A 25,991-nucleotide genomic window follows, 5' to 3' on the forward strand; every position below is an offset into this window, starting at 1 on the left:
TGAGAAAGAGAGGCCCGTAACTGTTAAACCTCTGCGCAAATATGAAGGCAAGGAGCCAACGGAGGGAGATTGTGGGGGGTGATGGACATGTTCCCAGCGATCCCCAGCCCCAAGCAAAGCATGAGCCTGCCCGTTGCTGCCCAGCAGAACTCAGCACCGTTTGCCTTGTGCATCCCTACAGCTGGAGCTGCTGGAGGTGGGTCCCATGGGTGCTGCCTGCCAGCCTCCCTGCCCACCCAGCTGCACTGGCTGCTTGTGTCTACCCTGGGTACCAGTGCTGCTAATTAGCCTTCAGCTCCAGTTCCAATTCCTGCATGATGAGTGATCCCCCCTGTTTGCACCTGGCCATTGGGCAGTGGAGAGCAAAGCAGAGGGGCTGCTGTGCTGTCTGGGACGATTTAGTAATGATGCAGCAGTAATATTCATCAACCTGCTACTGGTCTGAGGTCTTAGTAGTCTTGGGCTTGCAGTCTGAGCACAGACTGGTCTGTTTAGCTATTACCCCCCTCTGGGTTATCATGAAGCTTTGTTAATTAATAAATAGAAAGTTTTGCTGAAGCCGTGAGAGACAGGTGAGATGTCAGTAGAACATGTTGTTGGAATCATAGGTAATCGCTGGGAAAGCGGCAATGCTGTTTGTTACCCTATTGCTTCCATAGGTGGTCTCCTGAACATTGTGGTGGTGGATCAGGAATATGACAGCTTCTTGTTAATGATCTAAATCAAAACCTAAGAAAAGCAAAGATGCCCTTGTGCTTTAAGTGCCTATAATCTCTTTCTAAGAGCTGGGTACCAAAATATCCCTTTGATTCTCAAAGGTAATTGTACCTCTTAATTAGCCGGAGAAAAAAAAAAAAGAAAAAAAAAACACAACACAGGCTGAGATCTTGCTATATAAATTATAATTAACCCCTTGGCACTGGAAGTTGAGATTTCCTGCCCCCGAGCACAAATGCAAAACGCATTAGCAGCACTTAACGTCAGGCACTCTCGCCCACCACAGCCCAGGGGTCAGCTTGCTACCCCATAAATACTGCTGCGCTCCCAAGGCCGGTAGGAAAATGGCAGGGAAGCTGCGGAAACCCAAGGGGAAGCACTAAATACACCATTTGAGGATGTTTGACCTGCTGTTTTTTCAGAGCTGCAAATGCCCCAGCGGGAAGGACAACCCAGAAAAATAAACCCCCAGACCCTGGTGAGGAGATGGGAGCAAGGAGAGGGACGCTTTCCGGCGAGCGGTTTTGTTAGCCGACATGGCTGGTTGCTTCGCCGTGAGAATGGCTCTTGGCGCTCCCGCCTCACACACCTCCAGCAAAATAATTGTCTGGTGCCAGACACACTTGGCTGTGCCTGTTGTGTGCAGAGCGCGCCAGCCAGGGGCTGTCGGCCACCCACTGCTGTCATTCAGCAGCATCCTGCTTTTTTGTCTCCTTTTCATGCGCGCCTGCCGGGGGATGAGCTTTAACTCTTCACACCAAAGGTGGACCTGCAGCGAAACACCGGGTCGGGGCAGCTCGAGGCGGGGAGGAGGGCAGCAGGCAGTTGCTGTGGGGAGGCTGGCTTGAGCCTGCTTGCACCTGCAGATCATCCCGGAGACCCTGCTCACTTCATGACCTTGGTGAAGGGCCAGGCCTGGTGGGAACCTGTGTTAGGGAAAATCGTCTGCTTTCCCCACCAGGAGCCTGCATGGAAGCTCCTCAGTTCAAGTTTACTGGTTCCTCTGCTCCTGTGGGATCCCAGATGGAGAACTGACTCTCTTCTGCTGTGTGTTAGCAACTCTGTGCTGAGCTATAGAGACTCTTGCAAATAAAGTGATGGTTGCTAACGGCTTTGTCTTGTCCCACAAGTTCATAGAATCATAGAATGGTTTGGGTTGGAAGGGACCTTAAAGATCATCTAATTCCAACCACCCCTGCCGTGGGCAGGGACACCTCCCACTGGATCAAGGGCTCCAAGCCCCATCCAGCCTGGCCTTGAACACCTCCAGGGATGGGGCAGCCACCACTGCTCTGGGCAACCTGGGCCAGGGCCTCCTCACCCTCACAGGAAAAAAAATTTTCCTCAGATCTAATCTAAATCTCCCCTTGTTCAGCTGAAAACCATTCCCCTTTGTCCTATCCCTGCACTCCCTGATCAAGAGCCCCTCCCCAGCTTTCCTGGTGCCCCTTTTAGTACTGGAAGGCTACTATAGGTTGCTAGATTGTGCAGTGTGTCCTTGAGCTCCTTTGTGCCATTGGCTCTGGTGGTGAGGGGAGTCCTGGGCACTGACAGCTCCTCTTGCAATGACAGTGGCTGACTGAGCCTAGGTGGTGGCAGAAAGTGTAGGGGGACTTCACCACCTCGGCAGGTTTCCAAGGTGGCTTTATCCTCTCATGGCAAAGGTGAGGTGCAGCCCTGCTTCTTGAGCTTGGCACGGATATGTGGTTGTAAGGGCTGCCTTTAAATATTTCAAGTCTACTGTGTATAAATAACAATGGGGAATTTCCGTCTCCTGCCTACTCCAAAGATTATAGAAGGAGATAAAATTGGACAGCAGTGGGGAGGAGAGCTGTGCTCGCTGGCACAGGGTAGTGAGTGCTGGAAGGAGGGTTTGTCCTTTGGGTCTTGTCTTTTGTCGATATGTCTGAAGATTTTCAAAGCGAATTATGTGCTGATTAAAGACCTGGCCGAAGAGGCCTCCAAGCTAAATGAGCTCTGTTTATCCATGTTAAGATGGTGCAGTCTGGACACCTACAGCAGCAGCATCACCTACCAGCATGGCACCCACTGCCTGGATCCGCAGGGGCACCTCCTCCATGGCAAGGAGAGGAGGGAAGGATGCTCTTGTGCAGGGAGGAGAGAAAAGGGCTGAGAAAAGGTTCTAGGAAAAGGTGCTTCCTCAGAGGGTGGTGGAGCACTGGAACAGCTCCCAGGGAAGCAGTCACAGCACCAAGCCTGACAATGTTCCAGAAGCATTTGGCCAACGCCCTCAGCCCCACGGTGTGAATGTTGGGGTCCTGTGCAGGGACATGAGCTTGACTTGATGGTCCTTGTGAGTCCCTTCTTGCTGAGGACATTCTATGATTCTATGAGGCTGAGTCTGAGCTTTATACGTGACGTGGATCTCCATAAATTGAAATTGGGATAAGTAATAAATAATATAATACAGATTTTACATTCTCACATTGGTTCTTTAAGTCCACAATACACCTAAAAAGCTATTGGAGTTATTATATCTTTTCTTTGCTGCTCTTGTTTATGATGCCACAGATGAAGACTGGCTTAGTTCAGAACACGATTTCCTTTTTATATTAAGATTTAACATGGATCTCCTTTTCTTAATCCAAATCCTTTACAATATGAATGCAGAAAGATATTTGAGTTTTTAAAGTACCTTTATTAAAATGTAGAACTAATTTTACAGTTCTGACAGGCCTTATTTAAATACCCAGGGCCAGATGCCTTTTGTCCCAAATGGCTCTAGAAATGAGAGAAGAAAAAGACTTCTAAAACTTCTCATGCAATTAAAATGCAGTAAAAGGCAAGTAAATAGTCTTACCTAAGCTGTGGACTGTGGGTAATAGTTTAAGAAAAGCCTCGTGATGAATGTGTTTCCAAAAATAAATATATGGAACCAAAAAGGCAGGTTTAATGATATCTGAATTGTGTTGTTATTTGTGTTGCTGCTGCTCTGAGAACAGCTGAAACAATTGTGGTATGTCTGTAGGGAGAGACCTTTTCAGAAGGATTGATGCTGAGAACCCTCCTCCAAAGTGCCTCACCGGAGGAACTTCCTTCGCTGCAGCTGGTTCCAGAGGATGAGTGTCCCTGGGTGTTATAGAAGATCAGTTCTTGTCCACCTCTTTCAGCACGTGCCCTGAAATAGTCACACTCTCATACCCCTTATGTAAAAGTGATGATTGTATATATCTCATTCAATGGTATGTTATCTTTTAGATGGCAAAAGTGAGCATCAGTGCAGCACAAGCATTGAAAAAGTCAGATGTTTTATCATTTTATCTGTTTGTAAGAGCAAACCCTGTTTAAAATCTTAAAACGTAGAGGAATTTTCCCCCTGTGCCAGAACATTTTTTCTGGTAGGTTGTACCTCTGCTCCTCTGGGTTCAGAGCCACAAGAATCCCACTGAAAATACTGGAGCATCCTGCAACTTTATTTTCAGCATGTTTTTTTTACTAGCTGGGAGAAGGGAAAATTACAGTGAGTCCCTTTGAGAAAACTCACGAGTGTGCTTATATTCCTCTCCATGAAATTAATTGTCATAACTTCAGCTTTTACTGGAGGGCAGTAACTCTCTAACCTGAGTGGTTAGAACATAGCACCTTATTATATCAGGCATGGCTGATAATCTTAATTCAGCTAACGCTGCAAATACTCTGTGTGTTTCTCACTCACAAATACAACAGTGGAGCCTCGATGGACTAACTTTCGGTGTATGGGAAACCATCGTGGTGTTGGCATAGGGAGAGATTGATGTGCTTGGGTCTCTTCAGTATGAGGATATGGTAGTACTAACATAACATCTCCTGCATTGCCAAGGATGAGCAGCCAACCAGCAGGTTGCCCAGGAGAGGTGGATGAGTGCTTCAGAGTACATGTGGTCTGCCCTACGCCGCTGGCCACAAATGAAGCAACTTTGGAGAAGGAAGAGTACATGGGGTTCCCATAGTTGTCATTCTCCGCTTATTATTATTTTTGTGTACATCAGTGTTTATATTGGGTTCAGCTGAGACCGAACTAGGGAACAAGAAAGTCAAAATAACTTCAGGAGAGTTTGTTCTTGCGGTAACTCTAACCCGCTGTGGGACGGGAAAGGTTCATGCTCTTTCCAGACCCAGGAGACTTGAGCACCTTGGATGCGTTTCAGCAAGGCAGAGCAGGCCAGGTTCTGAGGTCCCTGTCTGTTGGGCTTGTCTGTGTCAGTAGGAGTTTATTCAAATGAGAATGATCAAAGACATCGGGGTTTGGCCCTTTATTTTTCATTTTAGGTGCTTTTTCAAGCATAACAGAGCTTCTGAACTTTTTCGAGGCTCATCCTTCACTAATTCCAGACTCAGAGCCTGGCAGCTTGTCAAGCAGCTTTTCTGCCTCTGTAGAAATACTGTCCACTTGAGCTGTGTTTGGAGGCAGCAAGACACCCTGGTGAGATAGAGGAATTTCTGTGCTAACATTTTTAACGTTTCTCTTTCCAAGCCTACTCCTTAGTCACTGCGAGTGTGCAGGTGGCAAAGTTCAGTGCAGAATTTGTTCACTGCTGCTCCCCACCCAGGCGTTTTTAAAGCACACAACCTATTGCCTCCAGTTTTACTGGATCTTGTCTAAATAAGCTTATTCACCATCATTGAAGCAACTGCCAAAATATTTTTAATGTCTCTTATGGTGAATTATGTATAAAACATCTGCAAAAGGCCAAGTCTGATTCCCCACTGCCTAATCCTGTTTTCTTATACCTGTAACTGGGTGCAAACGGCTCTGTGTCAGGATTTTACAGTATTTTACATTCATTTTTCATGTGGGTAAACGATGGTCAGACCTTGGGTAGTGCAGGCTGGGGCCAGGGATACGGTACTTGTGTTTTTCGTGTTGTCCTCAGATATTTTTTTTTATTTTGTTTTTCACAGAATTGTAGATTTGGGATTTATGAAACTTTTATTTAAGTTGGGCAAAACATCTCAGACCTACTCAGCGTTTATACTGGTCTTATGTCAGCTAAACTGTCAAACCAATTTCATATACATGGCCTGGTAAAAGACTTCAAATTTGTGAATTTTCATTTAAGCTTCTCCCAGGATGTGGTGAATAGAGTTTATAGGGACGGTCTCTGGAAGCTTTGTCATCCTTTAGGAGCCTGGGCAGTCCTAAGAGTACTTTTTTGTTTCAGAATCTCCTTTTTTCCTTGGTATTGCCATTCTGGCATGAAGCAACACATCTCTTATAAGGTGCGAGTCAGGCTTTCCCCAGGATGATCCCTGAGATACTCGAGGAACACCAGCAGCTCAGCTTTGTTCCCTGGGTATGTTTTGTTAGCCACCCGCTGAAGTGATAGTGGAACGATGTCAAGGTTTCACTACCACGTGTATGATATTTTATTACCCAAATATCTCGGTCTGCGCACCCTGTGGGGTTAACTGCTGCGGCGATGTGTCATACTTGCACATCTGCCCTGGGCTGGGTACTCAGGCTGGCGTGGTTGGCACCAGCGTGGATATTTCTGCATGTTTTGGCCTCGTGTCACGTAGACGTGCCCAGCGCGCGCCAACGGGATAGCTCAGCATCCTGAAAAGGGGACAGGATGTCTTCTCAGTTCTAGGTGGTTGTTTGCAGATGAGAGTGCCTGGAAGCACCTCCCAGAGACTGAAGCTCTTATTAGCTAGCGCAGGGGTGAAACCCAGAGGAAGGTGTTCCAGAATGTGTCAGGAAAGGGAACTTTCACCCTTGGTTCTCTGTTGAAAGTCCTGCAATGCTGCACTTTTCTCTATTGCACCAAGCCCTTGAGGTGGCTGCAGGTAGGGAGGGTGAGGACACAGCCCTGCGGAGGGTGAGGGAGGGAGGAAGCTCACACCAAAGTGTCCAAAGTTGTGCGTGTCCAACTGTGTGGCCGGTGGCAGAGGCAGGACCCTGAAGCAATGTAGGGGTCTTTATCAGCTCTCCAAGGACTTCCGATGTGTGTGAAGTCCTTTGTGTGAAAGTATTTGCAGGATCAGGTTGCTGCACTGTAAGTGCCTTTGAGGTCTTGGCTGCATTATAGATTTTCTTCTGATGTCTCCCATGCAAATATTTAACCTGTCTGGTTCTGAGAGCTACTGAGGCTGTTACGCGGGTGGCAGGTTGTCTCTGCTGTTTTCCTTTGTTCACACAGAGCCCTCCGTCCTGCTCCCGTTCCTGCCCCAAAATCAGGCACAGAAAAGTGCGCAGGAGTCTCAGCACTTGGCATTTATTGATGTGTTGATGCTCTGAGGGCCTTCTGTGCTCTAAATTGTGTCTTATTTCCCTCATTGCATCAGCTGACTGAGTAAAAGGTATGGTGTATAAATGAGGTTTAAAAGAAAACCTCATTTAGAGAGATGGCATGTTTAAAAGCCTGGGTTAAGACTGTGTGCTGCTCCCTGTGCAGTCCCCCTGCTCTGACACCGGGTAGTTCCCTTGTTTGAGGAAAGTGATGGCTTAAAAAAAAAGAAAATATCTGGACCCTGGATCTTGGAGCTGCTTTTACCCCACCTCCCCACGACCATCCCTTTTAATAATTTGACATACATATCCTATGCTTGCTTAAGACAGACTCAGTGAGCTAATTGCAGTGGTATGTGGGTCAGAGCTCTGCCCTCCTGAGCACCAGCCTTATTGATTTTGGTAGTTACTCCCAATTTGCACCTGAATAATTGAGAAGGGAATTGGGTTGTGTGGGTTTTAAGTATTTAAAATGGTACGTTTTGGAGGAATATGCTAGTGTGCAAACAGAACTTGAAGATGCAGCCTAGATTCCCTCACTTGTTCATAGCCTTTATTAGACCCTCCAGACTTTACCGAATTTTGGCATAATTCCCTTGTCATTACGTCATGGATGTGAAGGGGAGACAGGGTCATTCCCTCCTATGTTGTGGTCATGTAAAGGATTCACGTGGATTTGGTCAGGGACAGGCTGTGTTTGAGTGGGTTTCAGCTGTTTTGAGCACCCTTGGCCATGCTGGGGTTCGCACTGGAACATTCTGTCTTACCAGAGAGTGAATTTTACCTCCCATCAGGTGCGATATGTGCTGTGAACTATGGAAATGCATTCTGTCTTGTTCACAGTATCAGGATTACTAAACTAGAAAGTTGCTCTCCATCACAGATGCTGTGGTCTCAGCCCCAGTGTGTCTATACATCCTTTCTCTTCATTAGCTGGAAATGGTTTCAAGTGCTGGGGGTGATTTCCCCAACTTTGTAATTGCATCAGAAAAAAAATGCAATAAAAGCAACAAAATCTTGGTCCCCTCGGAGAATGTTTTCCTCAGAAAATCTGTTTTAGCTGGCTTGCTGCAAGATGCCCATGGGTAGCGTAAGTGGCTGTAGCTTCTTTTTCTCTGTGGCTCCTTTTGCAGGATTTGTACCTTGTGGTGGGGAAAATAAAAGCAGTGGTGGGTAGACTCAAAGTATCCAATTGTTCTGCACCTTCATTGTGTTTTCCCCTTTATTTCAAACTGGATGGTGCTTAGGCTTTTGTGGTAGGTACATGTAAATCTGATGCTTCTCAGGTGCCCTCTTTCTCCTTTCTTTCCCCGTGCTTTTCTGGCTCCCGTCCTCCCACTCCCAGGAAATATTTGGAAGATAATTTGGCCTGTTTTCTGCTACCTTCACATATCTCCCTGACTTCATGTTTTCTTAGCTGGAAGATAGCTTTTCAACGTATATATGTAATCCTTTTCACCTAGACATGTGAGGAATTCCAGTCTCTTCCAGTGGGAGTTTTCAGGAAGGTTTAGATTAAATGGGCCAATAAGGCAAAAGCATGTGGCAGAAGAGCTCACCCTCTGAAGACATCTTTTCTCTCTAGCTGTTTTTCTTTTCCCCCCTGGAAAATATATCAGAATATCTAGCTGTCAAAGAATTTAAACAATAATACCTGATCTGAAGGCTAGAGTGCAGGGCTTTTGAAAATAAAGATTGTAATCTCTCCATGGAGTGTCCAGGGACGAACGGAGCTGGAAGGCAGGTGTCCTGAGCAGCAGACTGCCGTGGGGACACAGCTCCAGCTTGGTGAGGCTTATTTCATCTGAGGTCTCAGTGGAAATTCCCTTGGATTTTTCCCTTGCACTTTCATTGTGGCCATGGCGTCTTTATCATGAAGAGAAAGGAGACAGCAAGCCTAGCTCAGCTTATATTTATTTAAATCTTGATGGTGGCGGCTGAGCTCTTCTCCTGTCACATGTAAGTCGGGTGGGAGACCTCAGCAGCCCCTTCTTCTGGGCCAGCCTCCATCCTCAGAAACTCTTGTTCCAGTAGTAATGTCAAGGATTTATCCCAGCTGATTTTAGCTGACTAGATGTGTTGTCCATGGTCCCTGTCTCAGCTCCTGAGAGAATTTAGGGAGATGCCTGTTGTAAAAAAAAGAATCAGCTGTAAGGGGTGTCTTAGGCTGGAAGCCAACTGGATTACGAACTCAACCCTAAAGCCGCACTGATCCCTCTTGTAGGAAAAGAAGTCAAGGATCCCTACAAATAAGAACATGTTTCCAAAATCTTAAGACTCAGATTTTTCAGAAATGGGTGCTGATGTGTGGCCTTAGCTTGTGCTTTGGCAACTAGGAGGAAACAGGGAGCAGACAGCATCGGCTGAACCTCCTTCCTTCTGCTCCCCACTCTGAGACACTGGGTGCAGGATGATCTCTGGGGCTCACGTGCCTCCTTGGGGCACTGGGTTACGTACGCTGCTGTGTTTACTGGTGTGGGTGTCGCACGTGCTTGCCCATCTGCTGCTGCTTGGTCCGTGCTGTGGCACCAACCCAGGAGGGATCTCAGCACCAGTGTAACCTTTACAGCCTGCAGGAAAGGTGACTTCCATTTAGTTCTAAATTATGACATTATTTTATTAGATCTTTAAACTTTATTTAAATTCTTTATTTAAAAAGGGGGAGGAAGGTATCATATTTTAATTAGTAGCGGTGTCAAAGGAGACCTAGATTAATTATTTGAAATCACTCCATCCAGATGGTTTTAATTTTCACAGCAGGGAACCGGCATCTTTTTAAGGTGATATTTTTCAAATTAAAATCAGCTTGGATATTACTCATACTGGCTGCAGTGTGAGGGGGTGGGGAATGCGAGCCGGCATCCCCGTGTTTATCCATGCGAGCGCGGGCTGCCAGGGGGAACCTGCATCGGAGGGGTGCGGGTTGCTGACTGTCTGGCAGGGCTGTGGATCGAGACTGTTGCCTTGGAGTGCTTTATCGATGTTAGCTCCTATTTTGACCGGCCAAAACCAGTAGTTGATATTCAGTGTTAGCAGCTTTAGTCGCAGTGCTGAGAATGGAACAGACGGGGAATACCTTGCAGCTTAGACAGGAACTTGCCGTGGTCTGTTCTTGCCTGTGTGGAGACTCTGGAGCCCTCGCTTGACCCCTTCGGTGGGTGACTCCAGCTCCGTTTGTGTGCCTGGGCGGCTTCAACACTGTAAATCTCCAGGCAGCTGCTCGGTGCTCTGGGTGTCGGCTGTGGGTCTTGTGCCAGTCTTTGGGACATCGCGTTATGATGACAAAACCTTTCCCCGTGTGCAAGCTGCTGCTCTCCCCGCCTGAGGCTGACAATTTGTCCTCTAATGCCTTTCTTCATTTGAGGGAAAGACCTTTCCCAATCACCTTGATCTCTTCCCTGGTCTGTTAATGCTGTATTGCATCTGAGCAGCCTCCCTAAACTTGAAGCAGTGGGCTTTCACCGAGTTATACACTATGTTGCTCATCTTCCCCTTGACCCTGTGCCGTCTTCCCCCATCCTGGCTTTGTTCACCTTTATATCCTTACTAGAACAGGTTATTTCTGATTCAGATGGCCCTTCCTCACTGAGGTGTGTGGGTAGTTACTGCTTCGATACCACCTTGGCAGGTGCGGAGGGAAAGCCTGCAGCACTCGGCTGTTGCTGGCAAGCTGCTCTCCATCACAGATTCCCAAAAACCTAGCTGGGCTGCTCCTGGGGCCAGATCCTGCCTGGGGCCAGTGGGTTCCAGTGCTGGTTGCACTGCACACAACTGAGCTTTTTGTTTGCATTGAGCCAAGGGAGCCAAGCCTGGTGACAGTGGTGGTGGTGGCAGAACAAGCACGGGTGCTGCTCTCCGTGCTTTCTGTGCCATCTCCCTGTGCCCAGCAGGGAGTTGTGCCTCTGCTCGTATCCTTCCTCTGTGCACACACTGCAATGTCCACTCGCCTGCTGGACACCTTCTGCACACCAGCGTGGCTAAAGCCTTGATGCACTCGTGGCCCTTGCCGTGAGCCCTGCTGCCAGCAGCCCCTCTTGCCCTACTCTGGATTTCTGAAAGACTTGGATAAATATCCATGTTCATGCATGATTGCAAGTAATATTCTGCTATAATACAGGCATTATCCCACTTGCAGTAAGAAAGAAGTTATCCTTTAAATATCCCCTGTGATAACAGTTTTAACAAATAAATCTAAATAAATGTGGAAAACCTTGAACTTGCATGTGTGACTGAGCTGCAAAGGGAAAACTCTGTTTAGGGCCCTTGTGAGTTAAAGTTTTGTGCTATTTGCACTGCTGCAGAAGCCAAAAGCTGACTTTACAAGTGGGAAAAATATTAATGTGTTTAAATGAAACAAACTCCTATTTCTATCCCCATGGTAAATCCTTACAGCGAACATATTTGCTCTTAGAGGGTTTTAAAGTTTGAAATATGAATGCCAAAAAGAATGTGACTTTTTGCAGCGCAGATCAAACATTCTCCAGAGTTTGGCAAAAGCCGTGTTTCTCCGGTAAGGCTTGGGTCTTACAAGCGTGAGTATTTCCAGAGCAGGACCGTGGATTTGCACTTGCTGACACTTACACATTCTTGCATTGTGTTTTGACCATGTCTCCTTTCTCCCCCTCTGTACTGGAGATGGATCTGAACCAAAATGTCCAGTCTGCCTGTTCCTGCCTCTCCAGGGAAATTCCTGGAATATGAACCTTGAGCATGACTGGAATTTGTGCTTAGATCAAAGACGGAATTTAACACTGAATTTGGACGTGTCCAGGTTTTTGAGATGGTGATGGCACGCTACACATCTGGGTGGTGGCTTGGCTACTTCTGCATATACAGTTGAGTTGGGGCAGGTGATTTACGAAGATGCAGCAGAAATCTGCCCTCTGTCATGCTGCAAACCAGCTCTGGCCTCAATAAACGTGTGAGGCACTATGAGATTGACCATATTTTTCCCAGCTAGAGCAGGAATCACAGACCTGGACTGCCAAAAAGCAATTAGTGCCCTCCTAGGATATCTGCAGAGCGGGTGTGCATCAGAGAGAACAAGCAGTGCTGAATTTCTTCCTTGCCAGCTCGTTGTGGTGTTCTTCAGGAGATAACAGCAATGTTTTGCACCACAAGCGTGTGGCTGGACCACTTCTGTGAAATGTTTGAGGGCTGTAGCCTGTGGGGAAAGGTTTTTCATTCTTGTCATGCTAATCTTCTATTTTCACAAGAATAAAATTGATGTTCTTACCATCTGAGAAACCTCCTGCAGCATGAAGGAGAGCATCTAGCTTTATATTGCTGATGGGGTGGTGGGGTTGGTGTGGACTGATGGAGCGCACACGTGTATGCGTGTATTTTGTGCTAAACTGGCATTAAATCTGGAGCATCCACATAGGAGTCAGTGGAGACATGTCAGGTCTGCACCTGTGACCAAGCCTGGAGTTCAGCTCCTGGGTGGCTCCCTTGCAGAGCATCCCAGCCTAGTTCAGTAGAGGACAATGTGCTGATGAGCTTTGTGTGTTCTGACTTACAGTGGTAAATGTTTTTTTTCTTCTTCCTTTACAAGCCCAGCTTCTAGTGGAAACAGACACTTTTGGCAGTCAAGTCCGGATCAAAGGGAAAGAGACAGACTTCTACCTTTGCATGAACAGGAAAGGCAAGCTAGTGGGGAAGGTAAGTGTTTCCTATTAATTCATTTGTAACATGAGTGTTACCTTTAGCAGCCTCCTCAAGGCTGTAATGATGTGTTTGAGCTTTGCCTGTCAGCCTCGAATGAAAAGCAGGACGGAGGGGATGTGTGAGGCTGTGAGGCAGCTTATGCCCTTCTGAGCCCTCCCCTGTGTCCTTAAAATCGAGCTCAGCAGCCAGCCTGGGGATGCTCTGATGATGCTTTAGATGTGGATATGTCTGTGTTCTACAGCTGCGTTAAACTGACGTGAGACGTCATCTCAGCATCGCGGTGTTGTGGCCACCTCCCCAATAACTTTGTTACTCGATCTTTCTTTGGAGTGAAATTTGGAATAAAAGGGTGAGCGGAGGGCTGTGCTGGGAGGTAGGGAGCATAAGGCTCCTTTCAGTGGTGAGCCAGGGGATGGTGTGGCAGAGCTAACGCTGGAATCCAAGCATCATTCTGGGGCTGGGCCTCACGGTTCTAGCGTTACAGGAATATTTTATTACTTTGGATCCCCACACAATGGAAGCATGTAACAAATTGCAGCACGTTCACCCATCTAGCTTAACTTCTTTGCTGAAGTCATATTTTTTATGTCTTAACTTGTTTTGGTAACTTAGGCAGTTCTTCTGTTTTGTTGGCAAACCTAGAAGCTTACGAACCAGGCAGGAGCTTGCTCAAAGCTAAGATATCACCAAAAAAGATATATAAAATAAAATATCACAGCCCTGAGAGGGCCCCTCCTCTACTGCCTGCACTTTGCACTGTCAGAAATTAAAATCTGGCATCTTTGTGGCTGTGAAAAAGGGAAGCTGTGTTTTGTTTTGAGTCAACACAGCGAAAGCCAAGCTCCCAAACAGAAACCAGAAACCAAATTGCTCTGATGAAGCATTATTTACTTTTGTGGTCTCAAGAGTGATACTTGTGGGACAAATGCTTTTGCTGGAGAATCCCTCCTGCCACTTTTGTTTTCATGTGAGTGGTGCAGATGCTTCTGTGGAGGCTAAGCCCAGATCTTGTGCGGGCAGCCTCTAGCAGCCTCCCTGCCCTGCTGCAGAGCTGCTTTGGCGAAGCTGACAGCACCTAGAACACTGCTCAAAATCAGAGGGGGCTTGGTAATTGCTATGCCAGGAGGATTGGCCCAAACCAGCCAGTTCTCTCTGCTTTCTGCGCTTCTGCAGTGCAATTATTGCTCCGAATGAGGCACTATAGTTTGCTCTTGGGCAAAGAAATTTGGTTTTTAACTGGACTTAGACCTTGCAGGATACACAAACCTTGCTTTTTGTTGTTGTTGCCTTTATTTTCTGTCCTTTAAATGTGATAATGGCACTTTTCCCTGAAATGTTATAAGGATAATTTTGTTAATGTTTATGAGGTGCTGACTGAGCAAGAATGGAGACCTTAGAAGCACCCAAATTAGGTGGGATAAAGTGAGCAGTGAGCATGAAATCTTACCTTTTTTTTTTTTTTAAGTAGCCCTTCACAGAATCTTATAATAGTTGAGGTTGGAAAAGACCTCTAAGATCGTCCACGCTGGGTGTCCAGGAGCATCCTGGCAAGGTCTGAGCCTGTTTTTTGGAACATATAGTATATTTTGGTATGATTCCTCCTTTTATTTGTCTCACTGGGCACCAAGCAGGACTTTTCTTGGTTGTTACCTTTTGTGTGGTGTAAAACTTTTGTTTTTTTTCTTTTCTTGTTGTGTTTTTTATAATGTTAAGATGGCACATGGTTTGCTATTAAAAAAAAAAAAAAAATCTATTCTTGTAAATATGAGCCTTCCTACCCCAGACTGCTGACAAGTTCATAAACCAGCTGACCTGAGCAGGAAGGGGTATGGAGCACAGTGTTTGGAAGGAAAATGTTCCAGACGTGTTGCCCATATTAACAGCTTCTCTTGAGCAAAAAAAAGAAAATAATAGCATGTCTTCTTGATACCAAAGAGTGTGGTTTTAATTAGTATCATAGTTTCAGCTCTTTTTGTGGCAAGAGTTTGACGGAATGCTTTTTAGCCCGAATGCTCTAAACAGCTAGTAAACCCCAAGGAAAACATTAGATAAAAGTTACGCCTGTGCTTATACAAATATTTAAGTTCAGTCTAGGGGTGGAGGGGAACGAAACCCATAAACTGATTGTTTCACGGTCGCCCCGGTATGTTCATTTGGCAAGAGAGGAGCCGTGGGACTCAACTGAGTCTCTTTCTCTTCTCATTTCCTATTGCCTTACACTGCATAATCCCTAACAATACCAGCGTATGCCATCTGGCTTTGTTCTACTCAGTCAGCAGTTCTGGATCCTCCTCCCCCAGCTGAAAACCTGCTTTGCATTTAGTCTTTTTCGTTTCCCATAATCACCTACAAAGGGTATGATAGACTGGAGCAGGTTTTTGTTGCTTTCGGGTGGAACTGGTGACGTGTGCTGGAGCTCCAGAGCTGGGGCTTGCTCCCCATCTCAGAGCCAGTGGTGTTGTAGGGCTGAGAAGCGCAGACTTTGTGTCTTTTTATCCCTGGAGGTGTTCAAGGTGAAGTTGGATGGACCTCAGGCAGCCTGATCCAGTGGGAGGTGTCTGTGCCCATGGCAGGGGGGTTGAAACTGGATGGGCTTTAAGGTCCCTTCCAACCCAAACTATTCTCTGATTCTATTTATCAGCAATTGCACCTATGCCCACGTTTCTGAGCAGAGTCCATTTGATGGAGCTTTCTCAGGAGCCCCAAAACCTTCTGTTTTCTCCCTCGCTTGGTTGTTACCGCACATGAGTTCCCAGCCAACTTTGGCCAAAGGGTTTGGAGGTGTTTTGTGCAGATTTCTAACTTCATTTATTGTCACAGCATGCAACTGCTGAGGTCACCGACGCTCTACGTGCTGCTTATGAAAACTTATAGACAGGGCAGGTGTTGTACAGGGAGTGACTTTTCTGTCTAAGGCAACCAGCACCAGGGGGAAACAAATTGGATTGTGTTTCTTCATTGATTCTTGATGCTATGATGAAGAAGGCCTAAGAAAGATTTAATTTAATTTTTTTCCATCTGACCATATTTGTTTTGTCTGGGGATTTTTGGTGTAGAAAACTTAAGTTGCGAGTTTTCTGATTTTGCTGAAGTTTTGCATGGACCACTGAAATTTAGGGTGGATTTATATTAGAAGGAAAGAGATTAAAATTTGACAACTCAGAACAGGAACTTCTGGTAAAAAACAGGAGAAGAGTAGACTCTGAAAGGTTCAGCTCTCCTTCCAAGGAGAGGCTCGATATGACTTGCCCACTTGTGACAAAGCACAGTGGGGCTGGTCACCTAGAATGCAAGAACTCTGACTGTGGTAATTCAGCGTTAGGGGAGAAGAGGAGCTAATGGTCTCCTTGAAGAAGCTCCAGCTCCTAAATGTGGTTCTCCTGGTGAGTCCTGTGATTCTTCTCTGCCCTAGCTTATCTTATCTCATGCGTTCAGATAAGAACATCAATAAAGTGAGGGCTTCATGTTTGTAAAAGGCTGTCAAAGATAAGTCTTTTAGGACTCCAGAGCAAGAAATAGCAGCCTGGGGTGTGAGCAGGTGGCTGTTAATTACCTTGGCCACCTCTAACTTCTCTCGCTGTGCATGTCCTTACAGCAAATTGGTGCCACCCAGAACTGCAGGATGCTGCAGAGATTTCCTTTCCCTGCACTGCCCCAGTCAGGAAAGCACTTGCGGCAATCTCTGTGAAGCTTAAACTGTATCTGTCAGCATGATTACAAGATGACCAAGGCCCTGCCCCTTAAATAGGCACTGCTAAGGCTAGTGACTGCTATGTGGAGATCAGAGCATCTCCTAATCGCCAGGCACTGTTGCCAGGATATTTCTCATGGTTCCCTACCAGCCACCCGTCTGATCAGCACCAACACTCAGGCTATAGCTGGTATCCAGGGTGGGAGAGTTTTGCATGTCCAGCTTTAAAGGGAGAGAAGAGGCTTGTTTTTCTGGACTGACCAAGAGTGGAGGAAGATGGACCTTGGCTTCCCACAAAGCTGCCAAGTGGGAGGAGAGGCTGCTTCTTGCAGATCATAGCAAGGGACACATCAGTTTTCAGGGCAAGAAATAGAAGCAGGGAAGGGAAGTAAGGACTGGAAGGAATCCAGAAAATTTGAGAAGAATGGGGAAAGAGCCAAATGCATCTTCAATTTGATCAAGAAGTTTCTTCAGCAGATGGTCAAAGCAATGCCATTAATGTTCTTTCATAGCATTGGGTGGACTACATCTTTTCCAGATCCAACAGCAATGTTGTTCCCTTTTGGTTCTCTCTGTTGTTTTATGTTGGGTTCGTTTTGAGAACAGCTCCATCTCTCAGGGCTTGAAGTCACTCCTTGAGCTCTTCTAGGAAGGAGAAGCAGGTGATGGGTGCTGAAGCCATCTCCTCAGGGTGGGATGGGACTTAAAATGCAGATGGTGACTGTCACTTGTGTGCTGTGCTCCCATGTGATGCTGCTCTCCATAATGGGGACGTAAGCTCAACACTTGTGAGTCTGCAGGAAACGCCTGCACCACTGTAAATGGGAACAAGTCCTTCTCCTGAGGTAGGATGTGACTATGGAGAAAACTCCAGGAATAGTATCAGAGTCAGAAAAGCAATAGACAGAATGGAGTCTATCACAGGTATCATCCCTGCCAGCTTTACAGAGAGTAAAGTTCTATCTCAAGAAGTCCCTGCTTGTTCATCAGTTCAGCTCCTTCTAAGAATTCAAGCCTGAGACGATGTGATACTGTAAAATAGGTGATTACCCACCAAGAGCAACAAAGCTGGTGAAAGGGCTGGAGAACAGGCCTTATGAGGAGCGGCTGAGAGAGCTGGGGGTGTTTAGCCTGGAGAAGAGGAGGCTGAGGGGAGACCTCATTGCTCTCTACAACTACTGGAGGGAGCTGGGCTCTTCTCCCAAGTGACAGGGGACAGGACGAGAGGGAATGGCCTCAAGCTCCGCCAGGGGAGGTTTAGGCTAGACGTTAGGAAAAAATTCTTTACAGAAAGGGTCATTGGGCACTGGCAGAGGCTGCCCAGGGAGGTGTTTGAGTCACCTTCCCTGGAGGTGTTTAAGGCACGGGTGGATGAGGTGCTGAGGGATATGGTTTAGTGTTTGATGGGAACGGTTGGACTCGATGATCCGGTGGGTCTCTTCCAACCTGGTTATTCTGTGAAATCCATGTGCTGATTTACACCATCCCTTTTTGGGTTTTCTTTCTCAGTGAGCTGGTAGACACACGCTTCCAGAAAATCATTATGGTATATATGCATTATTTTAAAAAGCATTTTAATATGTTTGGTTCTATATCTCCTTTCGCTATGTTTAATGTGAACAATGGGGAAAAAAGCTTTTGATTGAAAGGTAGGAGCTCTTTATCCATTTAGAGTGGCTAAGTCATTGCTTCAGCTTGATAACAGGTAACAGGGTCATTGGGCACTGGAACAGACTGCCCAGCAGTGGTTGAGTCACCAAGCCTAGAGGTATTTAAAAGATGAGTAGACAAGGTGCTCAGGGACATGGTTTAGTGGCAGATAGGAATGGTTGGACTTGATGATCCAAGAGGTCTTTTCCAACCTGGTGAATCTATGAATCTATCTATGAATCTAACTCAGGTGCCTTCAGGGCTCAGCTTTGCTGATGCCGTGTGTAGCTCTGAAGCCCTCCCAGCACTTAGAAAACACAGATAAGCAGCGCTGACCTTGTGCCCTCCAGCAAGGACCAGCTCCTGAAGAAAAGCTCTGCCAGCCAAAGTGTGGCTGTACCAGGGGCATGTCATCTGCGCCACGGCTGAAGGTGGCACGGCTCTGCTGGCCAACATCACCTCTACCCCACCCCTGACCAGCACCGCTCTGCTGATACCACTTACAGCATAGACCTGCCTCTGAGGCACAGATTTTTTTCTGGTGTGATAACTGCTTTCCAAGCCAATATATTTCTTAATGTTACCAGAAAGTTGCTAATACCATATGGCAAGGCTCTCTGTATTTTTGCAGGACAACAAACAAATTGTTGCTAGATGCCAGACTGCTCTGGCAGAGCTTTATCACTGATGCCTGCCAGCAGTAGCCTTTAGGGGATAGTAATAATTTGGGGTTGTTTACATTACAGCTTTAGAATAGGGGTTTTCTTGAAGCATGTGTGTGTTTAGTCAGGAAAGTTGGCTAAAAAAACTCTGATGGCATCAAAGAGTGAAGGCACTTGCTACAGCCCATGCATGCAGTCTTGGCCCTGGATAATATTTCTGGACTTACAGGAGGAAGAGTGTGTTGTGCTAAAGGAGCCCCAGGTGGTTCAGTAGGAGCAACCCTTTGTAGGGCAAGAGGTCTTAGCTGGATAAGAGACTCCAGGTAGGTTCTGTGATGCCTTATCAGTGCATCTGGACCGGCTATGTCATCAGTTGACTTTGGTCAGAGCTGAGCAATGGCTTTCTTGAAAAGCTACCTATGAAACACTGAAATTGGGAAACCAGGGCCAGGCTGTATTAGCCTGAGACAAGGAGACTCAGAATTGAGTTCTGAGCCTGATGGTCCATCGTGTGCCCAAGTCCTGCATGTCATTTGGCCGTGAAGTATTCCCTGGTGCCTGTGCTGGGGTCTGTCCAGCAGCCAGATGTGCTGCAAAGATGTTGGAAGGTGGCAAGGGCAGAGGAGCACTCAGTTTGAAACTTCAATGCAGTAGATGAGGTATTTGCACTCTGCAGCTTGTATATTTTAAACCATGCCTAACTGCATCTTGGATTTGGGGCAGGACTCGGAGTTTCGCAGGGTTTTGATACTTACCCAGAATTTTTCCTGGAGTTGCACAGTATTTGGGTTGCTTGAAAAATGGTTGTAAAACCTAAAAATTTCTGGGGCTGAATGCTGAATTTGCAACAAAAACATAACCAGATTTAGTGGGGTGTTGGGTTTAATAGCATGCGTTTTGTGGATCTCTTTGTGACGTATTCAGCCATAAACTATTCTGACTTGGCATCTCACGTGAAAGCAAAACCTGACGTGGCTTTTGCTGTATCTTGCTCAGATCTCATTTTGAACTGTAGCTTGGTTCTTCATATAGGGTGGGACTTATCCTTTTTGAAAGTGCACTGTTCCCCGGCTTTTGCTCCCCTGTGAGATTCTTTTGATTTAAGTCATCTAAATAAACACCTTCAGTGGAACCTGGAGCCAACATTGGCCCCTGTCATGCTTTGAACAGGGACCTGATCCGAAACCAACCTCAAGTGTCCAAAAATCTTGAATCAGGGCCTGTGGGATTGCAAATGTCTTAAAAGCAATGAGATGACAAAACCAGTTTTGTTTCGCTTGAGCTATTAGAACCTTCTGCATTCACCTAATCAGGCTTTTTTCCTGAAAACTTAGAAGCTGCGATTCTCATGAAATTAAAAGCAGAAGGGGAAGCTAAAATCAGCAGTCACCCTCCTCCATCCTCAGCCCCGAAATATCATGAGTTTTCTGGTAACACTGCAACCTTTCACAGCTGCTCCTTTCCCATTGTCGGGTGAACTGAAGCATGGCATTCAAACTTTTGTGGAAGCTGCTATGATTTGTATCTGGTTCATGTGCTGCAGTTTCAAAGCTTTACAGAGCTGGCGATATGTTGAAAGAGCTCTCCGAGGAGGGGTTGCTAGGTGTTACGGCAGGGATGTTGTTATTACGGAGTCTTAGGATGTGTGGATGCAATAATTTGTCATGCTACTTCTTGGTAGGTGCGAACTGGCCAGACCTCATCGTGCACCTCCCTGGGGGCTGCAGTGGCTCTGCCTTCCATTGGGAAGCTGTAGGTGGCACAGGGATGAGATGTCACAGCCTGAGGTGGGTGTGATTGTGCTGGGTTTGCACACTCGGTGAGAAGGAGCCCCTTGTCCTGGAACAGAGGCAGTTGTCAGACGCCAAGCATTACCTGGCTTTTCCAGGAGACCTTGTTCTGGATGGCACAACTGTGTAATGATCCCCAAGAAACCATTTATGGTTGAGCCCAGTGAAAATAACTTTCCAGTGTTTATTGCACTGAGGTTGCCTTGGCACAAAAGTGGCTCTTATGCTGCAGTGGTTCCTTGGAAGTGGTGGGAGTTTGTGTGAGCTCACTGGACCTTTGCAGTGTTAACATTTGCTATGAGCAATGGGGTTTGTCCTGGTTCTGTGTTTGTGATGATTTGTTTACAGCAGTGTTTTGCACAGAAGTTTCTCTGGAAGTGGGAAAGAGAGGAGAAAATTATGTGAATGCATGTAATGAATTTGTGGAAGAAGTTTAGGTGTTTTGTGATGGTGCGGCTGATCTCGGTGTTGCATGGAGAATAGAGGTCATTTTGGGGAGAGTAGAGATCATTTTGAAGCTCCGTGTACTCAGAAGAGGGCAAGCACTTTGGTGGCTCCTCATAAACACTGAACGGCATCAAGGCTTGGGAAGGAGAGGCTGGAGAGTTTGCAGAGAGAATGGGAAACACTGGGCAATGCTGGTGGTGCTTGAGCTCTCACATTGCACAAGAGGCTGAGGAGATGAAAGAAATGTGCTTATATAGAGAAGACCCTTTTTTTTTCCCACAGATGGTTAAAAACCTGAAACAAATCTTAACAGAGCCTGTGTGTGCATGTAAGCTTGGATGCCAAAGTGCTGAAGGCTGTCTGAGTGAGGAGACTGTGGTATTCATGGCATCGGATGGATAGAGAGAGGCTTGTGCCACCGTGTAGGCATTTTCCCATGTCTTCGCCTTGCCAGTCAGTTGTTAACACTATGTGTACGTTTCATCTGCATGGTCCTGATGGATTTAGGTCATGGGTTTCACAAATGGCATGATATTTAAGCCCACAGAGTCCAGCTAGGGATGGAATTGTATTTAGCTGCTTTGCCAGGCAGAACAATAACAGTGTTGGTTGGACACCACCTAGCATCTTGTAAGAAGAAAGTGAATATTTAAGGTCTATGCTTAGTTCTTCTGTGCTACCTTCAGTTCTTGCAATATTCTAAGCACCCTGAATGGATGCTGATCCTCTCAGGCTGAGCAAGGCCAGGAGGTTTTGCTTTAAACAAGCAATGGCTAGAGGAGCTGTGCGTGACATGAACTGTGAATCCTGCAAATGGGGCTTCCTGGGGTGGCAGCAGGACCATCTGAGGTGGGACTGGTGCTTAATACATCATTTTGCAGGCCAGGCCAGGTGCTCAAGAGGTCCTTGTAGTCATGCTTTAGCCTATATGAACATCACCAGTTAACTTAGGCTTCTCAACACAGCCACAATGCTTTAAGTGCTTGCTCTAAAATAAAGAAAAAAATCCCTTATCCTTTTGTTTTAAAAAAGGAATTTCTTCATGCTGTTTGTTTTATGCTAGGGAGTCACAGCTGCTCAGCTGAGGATGTGAGCACTGACCTCTATCTCCAGGCTGTGTCTGGTCACCAGAAAGCTGTGTAACAGGTTTCTGGATTTCTTGTGATTCCTCTTTAGCAAACTTCCTGTTTTCCGTTGGATATTCCTAAGAAGCACCAATTATCTCTCTCAGTTTGGAGTCTTGTGAAGTCAAGGTTTACATTGCAGACCAAGCTTGTAAACTTGACCTGTTTTTCTTATCCCATGGCTGGAAGCTGTATATCCCCTTCCAGGGAAAAAATACCACCTTCCTGAAAGCTGTATGATAATTTAATTTAATCCTTTCTGTGTTCAAGGAGCAAGTGTCACCATAAAGCTGCTAACATCCTGTCCCCTGTGTTTCTTGGTGGCTGCAGCTGTGTGTCATGTTGGAATATTTAAGTTCCCCAAGGTTAAATGTCAATTGAAATTATTGAGAGGGCATCCCTCAGCCCTGGTCATACCTCACCCTCTTTGAGTAGAGAGGCTGTGCTGTATGCATCTTGCGCTGACACTTGGATCAAGTTCAGTTTAATTGCTTTCCTCAGAGCATCTCATCTCCCAAGTGCAATTTTTAATGCTCCTGAGCATCTCTAAGATGAGAGTGATGTTTCTTTTAAGTATGTCTTTACAAATATGCTCATGTGTTTAACGTGCAACAAGCAATAAAGAGGAGCAGCCGTGTCTTCCTCAACCGGATGCAGTGCATTCAGGTAGATCCTGCTCTTCAAAGACTGTTTCTACTTGACTCTTAAATGATTTTTGGAGGTGAAGTGAAAACAGAGACTAATTTTGAAGTGGAGAATAAAACCTGTGCTCCAACAGCAGCAAAAGATAGTCTATTTGATATGGCCACTGCAATGCATTTAAGGTCAAAGAAAAGTAGTTCCTACTTAAATGGTTTTGCTCTTAAGATTTTCTTACAATGTCTTTTGGGTACTTGAAGATATTAGGTTTTCCTAAAGGAGGACAAGTCTTAAAAGCCTTATATTTGTTGTATACAGATGGAAGTTTGTCATTCACGTGCTGGGACCATTCTTGATGATCATTTTTATGGATGGCGCTCGATATGATTGTGGATTTCTCTTTTTTCCTTAGTAATATAATTTGACATGAACTAATGTCATCCTGCAGATAATCAATGACCTTTCTTAGTCCTAGATTCCACTGATTTAAACCTGCCTCAGGGAAAGGGGTGTCACTGCCAGAATTTCAGCTGAATGAGACTGCACTTGTTTGAAATGATAGCTTAAGAAGTTAGCAGGTATGTTTGTTTAATGTGTATTAACCTGCCATGGTTTATACCATACCTGCTATGGGGTCAGCAGCTGTTGTAGTCTTATGTTCTTGCTCCATTCATCATCTGGACCTGAGGTTTTAAGCAATTAAAAAATATATATATATTCCTATAGTGATATAGGCCCTTATAGAATGGATTTAAGTCCACAAAAATGTGCTGCTGTTCTTAGTTGGCTTTTATAGACAGTTCAGGACTAGCCTGTGAGTCTTGGTGGAGGTTTGAGATGACAGATCTAAAAGGAAACATGGAAAACCCTGGCAGTGCATTTAACCAAACAGGTTGTGCTTTGTATGGATGGATAAAAATGCCTTCACAGCTCTTACTGTAGTTGGCACCTAGAAGCATACATGCAACTGGAGAAGGTAGATGCAGGTAATGGTAGATGTTATAGATCTGCTGAAATGTCACATCTGTGACCTGCCTGTGGTTTCACATCTCCTGAAGCAGTGCCTTCTTATTGCAGGAAACCTGCAGTTTTTACTTAAATTAAACTTTCCTAGATTTTCTATTGGTTCCATAAATTTAATTGAAAAAGTGATAGATGTTTCTCATCATTAATAGTAAGCACACATTAAATAGTAAGTACAGTTTGGAATTTCTATTTCTATTTAAGCTGAAAGAGAGGAAATTGAGATGATATCTTCGGAAGAAATGTTTTGCTGTGAGAGTAGGGAGGCCCTGGCCCAGGTTGCCCAGAGCAGTGGTGGCTGCCCCATCCCTGGAGGTGTTCAAGGGCAGGTTGGATGGGGCTTTGAGCCCCTGATCCAGAGGGAGGTGTCCCTGCCCATGGCAGGGGAGTTGGAACAGGATGATCTTGAAAGTCCCTTCCAACCCAAACCATTCTATGATTCTAAAATGGGAATTTTTCAATGGAAGGTAGAAGGAAAGAAAAATTTCAAACCCTTCTTTCCTTGGTTCCCAAAGCTTCTGCTGTATCTGGCACAAAGAAGGACAGTGTTCTTTGATGCCCTTAGGTCCCACCACCCTACTTTGAAACTAGGCTTCTGAGTGGAGATGTACCCTCTCATTGGAGAATCTCCTCCGCATTGGTTTTATATTACTTACCCGGCTTAATGAATGCACTTAGATGTCCTCTATACATAATTAACCTCTCCACTGTGCTGGCAGACACTTTTATTGAACTGCCCGTCATGACTCCTCTAAGTATTTTCCTCAGAGGATTCTGCAGGTTCAGAGGCCAGAGGGATGGAGGAAACGTGCATGAAGCTGAGTAACTCTTGGCAGTTATAGATGTAACTCACCTGATTTTCTAGGAGCAAGAATGTACATTTGGGTCAAGAGGTGTCACTGTGGTGAGGATGCCTTTCCATAAATCCAGGATGCTGAACAGCAGGATGTTGGATCTGTCCTGATAATGCCTATAAAGTGCACGGGGATGACTGAGCCCAGCTCACCAGCAGCCAGAGCACTCAGATTTGCTGTGCTGCGAGGGGGTGATATTTCACACAGCATTGCTGCGTCTGACAGCTGCCACACTCACCTCATTGTCACACTTTTTGACCTCCCTTTAAAAGGTGTACGTGTGAAGGGGGAGAGGTGGCTGTGCTAAAAGCAGTGACATTAACATAGCCTCTGCCTTACCTTCATCCTCTTGGGATTTTCCAAGCGATGCAGAGTGAATCTCATATTATGCCAAGGGAGGTTCAGATTGGATGTTAGGAAAAATTTCCTCACTGAAGGGGTTCCTGGGCACTGGCAGAAGCTGCCCAGGGCAGTAGTTGAGTCCTCATCCCTGGAGGCATTTAAAAGACAGTAGATAAAGTGCTCAGGGATGTGGTTTCACGGTGGACAGGTATGGTTGGACTTGATGATCTCAAAGACCTTTTCCAACCAAATGATTGTGTGAGTCTGAGCTCCAACTTTGAGATGAACTTGTGCAAAACCACAGAGAAGTAAAATGCTTCCTGAAAATGCTGTGTGCCCAGGTGCATGCTGCATAAACAGCTCTGGGGCTTTATAGGGGGAATTGGTGATGCTGGGTGCACCAGCCCTTGGTCCTCAGCTGGAGATGCTTCAGGCTTACTGGGACCACTGAGCCATTCATCTCCTGAAAACCTAAGCATCCATGCTGTCCTTGCTCCAACATTTAGGAAATCGGGCAGGATATCTTCCTTATAATGCAGGATGTGAATCTAACAGTGCCAGTGTTCAAGGGGAATTCTCAGCAAGCCTTTGAAAGAATTGCTGAGCTCAGTGGGTGCACCTCATGCCTGGGGGTGGTGTGAGATCCAGCACTCTGGGGTACCACTGCTCCGAGACCCTCTGTCTGTCTGTCTGTAGAGGGAGAGGGAGGGATGCAGGAAAGGTCCATTTTCAGGGTTTTAACTTACAAAAACCCTTAAGTGTGTACAACTCTTGGAAACCTTTTGCGTGAGTGGTAGCTTTCCCTGCTCTGGGATTTTTAAGAGGAGGGGGCTTGCTTTCCTTGCAGAGGGAAGTAATCCTGCTGGTATGGAAAGCTCGTATCTCCGCAATTTGACTTTGCTCCCGGGGGACTGAACTTGCAGAGAGGTGATAATGAGACACAAGAGTTATCCCCGTCTCACACGAAAGTTTGAGTCTTGCTGTGCCCTGTGCCAAGCCGGCATTCCTGGATTGTCACAGAGGTGTTTCCTACAGTTTGGTGTTTGTTATTATTTGCAGCACATCACCAGTGCATTCAGTCTTCTTACCCAGAGAGCTTCTAATTGCAACATCGTTTGAGGAGGGTGGAAGTGTTTTAGCATAAGCTTAGCTAACA

The 25,991-nt window shown here is 46.0% G+C and overlaps 1 protein-coding gene across 3 annotated transcripts in view; it reads left to right on the plus strand.

Moving 5' to 3' along the window:
- Positions 1 to 25,991, plus strand: part of FGF18 (fibroblast growth factor 18) — a 77,824-nt gene that overhangs the window by 45,394 nt on the left and 6,439 nt on the right. For all 3 annotated transcript variants that reach the window (XM_069869429.1, XM_069869428.1, XM_069869430.1), the window contains one exon: positions 12,501 to 12,607. In XM_069869429.1, coding sequence (XP_069725530.1) covers positions 12,501 to 12,607 — 107 coding nt within the window. The remainder of the gene's footprint in view (positions 1 to 12,500; positions 12,608 to 25,991) is intronic.

This window comes from Phaenicophaeus curvirostris, chromosome 15 (genome assembly GCF_032191515.1).
Source record: "Phaenicophaeus curvirostris isolate KB17595 chromosome 15, BPBGC_Pcur_1.0, whole genome shotgun sequence".
Lineage (NCBI taxonomy): Eukaryota > Metazoa > Chordata > Aves > Cuculiformes > Cuculidae > Phaenicophaeus > Phaenicophaeus curvirostris.